At 33.7% G+C, this 9,560-nt stretch overlaps 1 protein-coding gene across 2 annotated transcripts; it reads right to left on the bottom strand.

The window, feature by feature from the left end:
* Positions 1–3,826: 3,826 nt before the first annotated feature.
* LOC143585342 (uncharacterized) lies at positions 3,827–8,282 on the bottom strand. 2 transcript variants are annotated; one of them, XM_077067155.1, is made up of 7 exons: positions 8,227–8,282; positions 6,752–6,929; positions 5,799–5,878; positions 5,554–5,709; positions 4,606–4,716; positions 4,359–4,425; positions 3,827–4,230 (listed from the first exon to the last, which is right to left on the bottom strand). In XM_077067155.1, exons 2-7 carry the CDS (start codon positions 6,870–6,872, stop codon positions 3,944–3,946), a joined length of 822 nt encoding a protein of 273 aa, XP_076923270.1. In that variant the 5' UTR covers positions 6,873–6,929; positions 8,227–8,282; the 3' UTR covers positions 3,827–3,943. The 2 variants fall into 2 exon arrangements, with proteins under 2 accessions (XP_076923270.1, XP_076923269.1); XM_077067154.1 differs by lacking the exon at positions 8,227–8,282 and having other exon boundaries at positions 6,752–7,003.
* Positions 8,283–9,560: the final 1,278 nt, after the last annotated feature.

The raw sequence follows: 9,560 nt of genomic DNA, 5'->3' as shown, positions 1-9,560 counted from the left end.
AAGGTGTCTGTTTTGCAGGTCTTCGTCACTGGACTTTGGGCGATTGAGTTCATATCGTATTGGCAGTTAACCGTATCCTACCCTGTTGATTCATTGGATCTAGGACCCATTAGTGGGGAGTAGATCCGTGTTTCTTCAATTGGTTAAACATGTAATTGGTTTATAAAAAGTAAAGATTATGTGGTAATTATCACTTGATGCGGAATGGTATATCACCTTTAAAAGAGACACCAAGGGTCGAGCTTGATGATAAGCCGGGAAACTGCCATTCTTGTAAGGCGTTGGTTGATAAAACATAAAACACAAAAGAGACACCAAGTGCCCAGCTTGATGATAAGCTGAGGAACTGTCATTCTTGTGAGGCCTTGGTTGATAAACATAAATCCTAATATAAATGTGGACCATATGGAGCATTAGTAATAATTAATCATTTTTAAAAAAGGGAACATTGACAATGATGTGTAAACGGATTGTTGATGTTAATCCACTAAAATTGGCTGGTTATTTTTCAAGTGAGTGTACAACATAATCTATTTTAAACAGCTCCAGGGTGGTTATTACAAAGTTCTATCATTGTCCAAGTGTTGTGTGGGTTAATACTTGGTAATTCAAGGTTAATCCTTTACAGTTTAACTAATTTCAATTGGTACTTTAAGCATATTACAATGGTTATTTTTACTAAAATATCAAGGACAATTCACTTAGTAATTTAAGGGATCGTCTCATCTTTAAAGTAAGTTACCTTATGAATACTTAATATAAACCAACTTGCTTACATAAAATGATGTTTTTGTGGAGATCATGAAGTTATGCATCTCTTTCTTTTATATGGAGATCATGTGTTATTCCCACATTTAATTCCCAAATCAAGTTTATATCACATGTTTACTTCTTAATTATTAAATCAAGTTAAGACGAGTTTTAAGCAAGAGGGTACGCTTTTATCTTTGATCATCCATATAAAAATATAGAAATCCAAAAATATTGTTTTTAATTTATGCTTTTAAATTCCTTCAAAATTTACTTGTTATACCAAAACCACTAAGATGTTTACTTCCAGTTAAAATAAATATAACGATTTAGTAGTAAAAATCAAACAAGTGTTTCCGTGGTTCGATACTTGGTTCTTACCTATACTATACTACTAATACGATAAGTACACTTGCTTATTTGTGCGTAGTTTAGATAAAATAAAAATCATTTTATAAATTTAAAACTCAACTTGACCCTTTTAAAAAACTAACTTCTTTTCATACCACTTAACTACACATCAATTATACATGCAATCCAAATTTTCCTTATCATATCCTTGTTCCACACAAGACATGGGTGTCCAAGAAATGCAAATCGAGCTTGTCGAAATCCAAATACTCGTTCAAGGTCTTTTTTTAACGGCCCCTTGATGCTGAGAGAATAACTAATATTTCTAAAGTTACGGACTTGACAAAGGCAACCTTTATTACTATTGATTCTTTTGTAGTAATTTTGAAGAATGAATTATTTTAGATGGAAATTGATTCAGAGTGATTCAAACGTTAAAGCAAACCAAATCCACAAACTCATTCATCTGGAGCCAATGTAAAAGAATCAACCCTTCAACTTTTTTTATGTTGGTAGTCGACTGGTGAAGTGAAAGATGGCATCACCATGTCAATGGAGAATTTGCAAATAGACAAGTCCTCAACGAGATCGAAGAAACCTGTTCTGTTATCATCATTGTTGTTGGAATGGCAGGTACGTATCATGTTACTTGACTTTAAACACAGAGTTTTAAGTTTTTTTAGACTTGTAAAGTGTTTGTGAACGGAAGTTCGTTTAAGTTCAGTTATTTAATAAACGAATTAACATGAACAAAGTTTTTTTATTTTTATTTTTTCTTTTTTGTTCATCTAGTTATACAGACAAACATGAACAGATTTTTTGTTTGCTTATATATGCTCGTTAGTTATACAGACGAACGGTGGTCGTTCTGTGAACATCGGTGGTGGTTTTTCGCCTCTGCTCCAATTCCCTGACCCTCACCTCCAGATCCGGCCTCTGACTTTGGTGGACTGATAATGAGGTATTTATTAGTTTGTTAGTATGTCTTCTTAAAATCTTTAACTGTGACCAAATCTGTTAATTAAGAACATATTTGTTCTTTGATTTATTACATATTCCTTAATTTTCTGGTATACATTTGCAGGTATGTAAGTTTCAGAAGATAGATTTTTTAATTTGGAACAATGGAAGAAATAATCTATCTGGCTATTTTGGAATTTAGTTTTAGTCTTGGGTTAAAATTGAAAAAGCTTGATCAAAAATTGCTATTTTGAGAATTTATGTAAATTTAAATTTAATGTATGAAAGTTTAGGTTAGGATAATAAAAACTAGTAGTAGATAAGAATATTAAAGAATAAAAACAAAATATTTAAATAACTGTTAGCTGTATTTAAGTATTTATATGAAAGATGTAAAAACTATTATAAACGTGTAAGTAAAACATATCCATATGATTGATGAAAATTTTCAACACCAATTATTTGTGTATGTCTCCTAAATAGTAATTCCAATAGTATATATATATTTACCTCATGTAACATAAGAAGACGCACATCGACAAAGTTATTGATTTGTCTGTTTTTATATTCTCTTGTTTATTTGTTATCGTCAAGTTCAAATATTACTTTAATAATCTTGTTATAATTAGGGCTAATATTATAACAAAAACTTTTTATTGAGAGGTTGTAGATGCACACGTTTACTAGTAAACATAAGTAATATATGAAATATTTTTTATTAGTGAGCGTGTAGGGATGTTACTTTTATTATAGCTTCAACTTGTATTGAATTGTATTTTGGGCCTACTAAAACACTTGTCGTGTTTTGTTTTTGCAGTACTGCTAGCTAGTAGTCAGGAGTACGATCAGAAGGAAGGCTTACGGAGCAGACCGAGAGTTAGATTTATGTACCATGTTTTTATCAGTTTCGAATACATATTGCAAATGGGATTTTAATCAATAATATGGTTGTTTTGATTTCGTCATCTTTACACATGTTTTAAGCATCTTTACATCAATCTGATCGACAATCTTATTTAGATGAATATCAAAATTTAAGTCTAAATTTAAATCATTGTTAATTAGATCTTTCAGAATTACTTAAGATGTTTCTAAACGAATTGTTTAGAATACAAATATTATAATAGCAATAAATAACGTTAATAAAATGAACACAAGCAAATTAGTAGACATCAACGAGCGTTCACGAACCTGAATGAACAAAGCGTTTTGGAACCTATAAAACAAAATTCCCTTCGAACGTTTGGTTTGTTTACTAGCGATGGCATACCAGATGTGCAAGCGCTTATGGGGCACGTGCACTTGCCTTAACCGTAGAGTTGTAGGAGTAGCCTAGTAAACCCAGATGTTGCAACACAATTTAGTAACATTTGGTCCGTCATAATGTCAACCATAATTTTTTTTAAAGACGATTTCCACCTAAGTTCAGTTGTTTTTCGGGTTTATATATTATAAAGCATGAGTGATATATAGCTTAGGTGAAGGAGCATCTCGAGATTGTACTCATGTAACATTTTTTATAAGGTCAGCAAGTTAGATTTTCTTAATTGGAAAGGAGCGTATCAGTTCTGTACCGGTATTTACCAAATTTTTACCTACGGTACCGGTACCAAGTTTTTAGAAAAATCAAGATCGATACTGGTTCGGTAACAAGTTCATCTCTAGTGGAAAAGCACATACATAGTATTGACATGTATGTAGGAAACTAAAAACTTGGAATATTGGATAAAATGTGAATTGACCAAAATAAAACATTGTTCTAACAGTACCATAAACTTACCATCAATGCCACCAAATCACAAGATTCAAAACATAAAAAACATAAACTAATGTCTTCAGGTTGCAACATGTTATTCTTCATTGGATCAAAATGATGAAAATCTCATGCAGCCATAGCCTCGGCTTCATCTCCATGATTCCTGGCTCTACCTTTACGATTCCAAATCGGGGTCGTTTCAATAAGCTTATGAGGAACGAGCCGCCTTTCTCGCCTAGTCAACTTTTTAAAGTTGTTGACTTTCAGTCTAGCAATTTCTGCTTCCTCATCAGGGGTTATTTCTCTTAGTACAACTGTCAGTCTACATTCAGGTCTCACTTTTACTCCACTTCTTCCTTTTGCATGATACGATACGCGTTTCTTGAAAAACCCCTTGCCGACGAATGCTTCGGCTGTAGTAAATGAAATCATTAACTTAGATCAAAACATAATTTAAGAGTGTAGAAATTAGATTGGGATGAAATGGAATTTAAGTGTAATTATGTTCAAACTGGAAGTTATCTGGTTTAATGTGTGTTACCAACAATAAGCCGATCTGCATCAAATCCATGATTGTGTGTTGCATTTGCACGGGCTGAATGGATAACCTGCAGACAGGCCAACATTTGATTAATAAAAAAATTAATCATCAGGGACCATATTAACAAAAAATGATAACCAAAGTGAACCAAAAGATAGCATCCTTCACAAAATGAAGAAAATAACACTTTACCTGCTTATCTAAGAAAACCAATAAGAAACCATATGTCATTTAAATAAGTTATCACCTGGTAGACGGTTTTTGATGCACGTTTTACTGTCAACTGCAACTGCAATAATGCGTCCTCAACACGCATGCCACGGATTAATGTGGCAACCAAGTTCACCTTCTTTGGACTCTGATTTCATCAAGTGTATGAATTGCACAAAATAAAAGTCATTAAAGGAAACTAATTAAACCTCAATCAAAATATGCCATCAAATGAAGGGAGCAATGCAGATCAAACAAATGAACAATAAACATTAAAACTAGGACTGGCAATTCCTAACAAGACCTGAAACATGACACGAACAAAACACAAAAAACAATAAGAGGCTTTGGGTTGTTTTGAGTTGACCTGTTTCATTAAACAAAAGGGATCGTTTCGGGTTGACCTGTTTCATTAAACAAGTCAACCTGCCAACCTATTTAACCCATTGATTACAGCCCACCAACACGTCAACCCGTTTGACTCGTTTAGGTAAACGGATTAAACAGGTCACGGTCGGGGTAACACAATATTAAGTGTGTCCAGGTTTTGTTTAATGTTTAGGACATGAATAAATATGAGTCATGTTCGGGTTTAAGGATTCAACCGCTAACTCAATACAATTGACATCCTATATAAGACACCTAAATACAACTCTACATATAATATACAAGTAAATGAGGTCGCCACTTGTCCACAGCTCACAATTCTATTAATTCTGTCCTCGTTTATTTTTCGCGCTTCTCTTTCTTCCCCAAATAAATAAATTTGTTTCCAGCTTCTCTTTCTTAATACCTAGATTTTTATTACTAACAATATGATATATAATTTAATATTTTCCTTATTCAACCCGTGTAGTGTAATACACGGGTGTTTAGCCTAGTTAACAATACAAAGGTACTCAAAGCTGGACTTAATATTATTTCAATTTTATATAATATTTTGAAGAACTTGGTGGTATTAATCAATGAAAGAAATATGAAGAACCTGTTTAATGTTTTTGAGAATTGCTTGGACTTTTGAAGGTTTCGAGACAGCTTTCTCAGGTTCAGCTTCCCCACTGCCTATAGCCAATGTTGGTGTCAAAGGAGACGGACCAGGGGTTGCATCAGATGAAAGTAACCTTCTTGTACTAGTGAATCCCTGGTCACAATACATGGAAAAAAAAATCATTTAATAATTTTTTTTAAAGATGGCGTATTAGAGAATGAAAATCAGATCAAAAGCATTACCAACTGTTGAAAACAGTGATATAAAGGTCTTGAAACATTTGTAGTTGGGATCCAAAGGCCATGCAAATGTGGTGATAATCCTGCAAATAAAATAATTTTGGTTATACCTGGTTAAAGTAATATAAAGAATGGCTCAAATGGGCTAAATAAATTTGAATATATTGAAGAGAAATCCAAATAGGTTGAAAGTAAACCAAAGTGTATCTTATTTACATGTAACCTTTAAAATCATCATACTTAAAAGTTATACTATTTAACATGGCTGTTCAAACAGCTAGCAGCTTGCTCAAAAATATCTCAGTCAAACTCGGCCCGTTTGTAAACGAGCTGGACCCAAGCCAAGGTAAGCTTGGCTCATTGGATTGCTTGATAGGCCCGTTGACTCGCTTGTCAGCTCGACTAAATTAAAGCCCAAATTTAATATATAAATTATAACCCAAAAATATAACCAAACTTTTAATATATATAAATTATAAATTTTGTAGTTTATTAACTATCATCTATGTGTTTGTTAAAAGTAATATACATATTTTTTTTAATGTATCATTGTGTAAAATACAAAATTTACCTTTATGAGTTTTTTTCTAAAAATGAACGAGCTGAATCAACGAGCCACGCGCTCGCTTGAGCTCAACATTCCAGCTCGTTAGGATAAACGAGCCAAGCCCGAGCCCAACCTAGCTCAGCTCAGCTCGTCTCGTTTACAGCCCTAGATTACTATCAATATTATGTTATCTTCAAAATCATATATGACACAAAAACTATTTGTAAAAGAAGTAAACTTCTTTGGGCAAAAAGTTCTGTAGCCAACCCAAGTCCCAACCTGATCCGTTATAATCCGTTTCATAATAAACAAATTTTCAACCAACCCACCTGCCCAGCCTATATCCCAAACCCTAATCCTAGAAACAAAAGTCCAATCTAAACATCTAGCAGACATGTAATGTTTTGACCTTGAGTAGGAGAGAATTTCAATGGAGAAGTGGAAAAGTTGGCATGTGTGTTACAGCTGTTCTCCACTTGTTTTCCAACCTGTCGAAGTATAGACTGTACATGACGATGCCAGCCCACCATGACTTGTGCTAAAAGGCTGTCTTCCCGAAAAGGTCAAGCAAGATGAGTTTAGATGAGCTACATATGGAGAACAAAAACATTATGTATTGATGGGATCATGTGAACTTAGAAGAAAGTAATAACAAAACCCTGTTTGCTGATGATAAAGTCAATAAGTATATAATGTTGAGTTGCCATCATATTACACTAGTCATATGATCAGAGTCTAAAGAAGAAGTAAACAATAGAAAGATCCTTTTATGAATGGTATACTAAATTTTATAGATAACCACAACTATGATATTCGCTTATTAGCATGTAGTTTTGTTGGTGGTTATCAGTCATTTATGTTGCCTACATTCGCACTATAGTTTAATTAAATCAAACTTAGCAACACAGACTAATAGCACAAACCATAGATAATCAAATAGGAAATATTCGCAAGAACACAGCACACAGCTTAAATTCAAAACAGATACTTTGAAATGCAAATAACATTCATATAGACGGACATATATACTGGTTACAACAGTAGTAGTTTCCAATAATCTTAATATCCAGTGCAGATGATGCAAACAGAAACTCATCCTAGGTTTTCCTCATACTGTTTCCTAAAACTCAAGAAGACCAATTGAGCCTCCCAACCAAAAACCATAAACTTATCGCATATATGTTCACTTACATCAACATCTTATTAGCACGTGTTCAACGGGAATCTTCAAAACAAAAACAAAAAAAGAAAAAGAAAAAAAAAGAAAAAGAATACAAGACACTGTCATGTTGTTACACATGGTTGTATATAACCCGACTAGGCACCGATCGATCGCTGTTAGCCCGACTAACCGCCGATTAATTGCTAGTCCCCATCCCACTGCCCGACTAGCGCCTAGTGATTACTACAACACCGCCATCACAGTAGACAGTACAGCTTTACTGTAAGAGAGTCGGGACATTAAAAAGACGGATTCGGCCATGGTTCCTTATATACGCCTAAAAGTGAATATAACCATGAAAGCTAACTAAACCATGTATGTGAACCAACTAACAGCTTTATAATACATTGTAGTAACTCTGAATATTTAGCGGCCCATATAACCATGTTCCTAAAATCTCAAAATCTTATTCAGGCATTTCATCGAACACCTCATGTGCAATATACCCATCACAACCCTCAACCACATCTCACTCCCATCAATCCAATTTCACATTAGGTTTAATAAACACATATAGATAACCCTAATTCTACTCTGTTTCAGTGATTATATTATAACAATGTAATGTCTCTAAACACATATATATATATATATATATATATATTTATTCAGAAAGAAAAACCCCACAAAATTATACAATAATAAACAGATCGGAAACCCACCTGCCGGAAAATATACCGTCGCCGGCGGAAGAAATTGGTGGCGGTGGTGGTTCTAAAAGCGGCGTGCTTTTATTACTCAGAAATGATGCTTGAAAATATACATGGTAAGTTAAAGCCCTTTATCTTTTGTTTTTGATACATATATATAACCTTTAACTTTTAAAAGTTGTTATAAACAACCCAAAATTAAATATATGGTTTTTTTTTTGTATTTTATCTGTAGTATGTGTTTCGTCACAATATATTACACGGTAAGAGTATCTGCAAAGCGAGGTGTGTAAGCCTAAGCTATTTGTGGCTGATGTGGCTATTGAATGCTTTATATGTGATGATGTGGCATCCCTACTCTTGGGGTGCTGTCCTTGGCTACGTATAAGTTGTATTTGAGAATGATTGGTATTTAATACTTCGTACAATTTGGTTAAGGCCACGTGAAAAGAGTGAGTTGGTGTAAGGCCCCGTTACTGGTGCCCTACTTTGGACGTTGGATTTACTCATAAACACAGTTCTATGTATCAGAGTTAATTAAAACATTCGCGGAATATTTAAAACTTTCATAAACATCACAATCAAATCCATAACCTTGTCTTTAACGAACATATTCTCTTTCAAATCAAAACATTAATTAAAAACATCTTAAGTCTTCAGATGCCAGACTCTTATTCTTCTGCCATGTGCCCCCGCTAAAGCCAGCTGTCTCATTCTACTCACCTGCGTGTATACTAAAAGTCAGCTACGCTAAGTGAGTTCTAGTTAATCATACATCATACAATACCTTTACTTACCTTCAATTACGCATCCGAAGATACATAATAATTACTTTACTCATTTACTTTCATTACATAATTTCATACATACATTCATACTTTATTATTTTCATACTATATAATTACTGTTCATTCTATCTCAGATATTATTAGGGTCTGATCCCTCTTTCCTTTGTCTATCTCAGATATCATTAGGGTCTGGTCCCTTTCTTGTCTATCTCAGATATTATTAGGGTATGATCCCTCTTTCCTTTGTCTATCTCAGATATTATTAGGGTCTGATCCCTTTCTTCTCCATCTCAGATATTATTAGGGTCTGATCCCTTACTTCTTCATCTTCGTACATACTGTCTTTACATACCCGTACCATACATATTCTTTCTTTAGTCATTTATACATATTCGTGTGTTGTACACATATATATACATCATACACATTCATCTTTCATATACATACCTCCCTTGTCAATACGTGCAATATCCGAAGATCGTTCACGTACCGACAAGCTTTCATTCACAATCATAGCATAATATCTATCACATAAATCATGCATGGCATACACTTACC

The sequence above is a fragment of the Bidens hawaiensis genome, unplaced genomic scaffold (assembly GCF_021521415.1).
Source record: "Bidens hawaiensis isolate Kalapana, Puna unplaced genomic scaffold, B.hawaiensis_p1.1 tig00033821_1, whole genome shotgun sequence".
NCBI classification, from domain to species: domain Eukaryota; kingdom Viridiplantae; phylum Streptophyta; class Magnoliopsida; order Asterales; family Asteraceae; genus Bidens; species Bidens hawaiensis.
The sequence above is the reverse complement of the archived record's forward strand: the minus strand, read 5'-3'. Positions and strand labels throughout refer to the sequence as shown.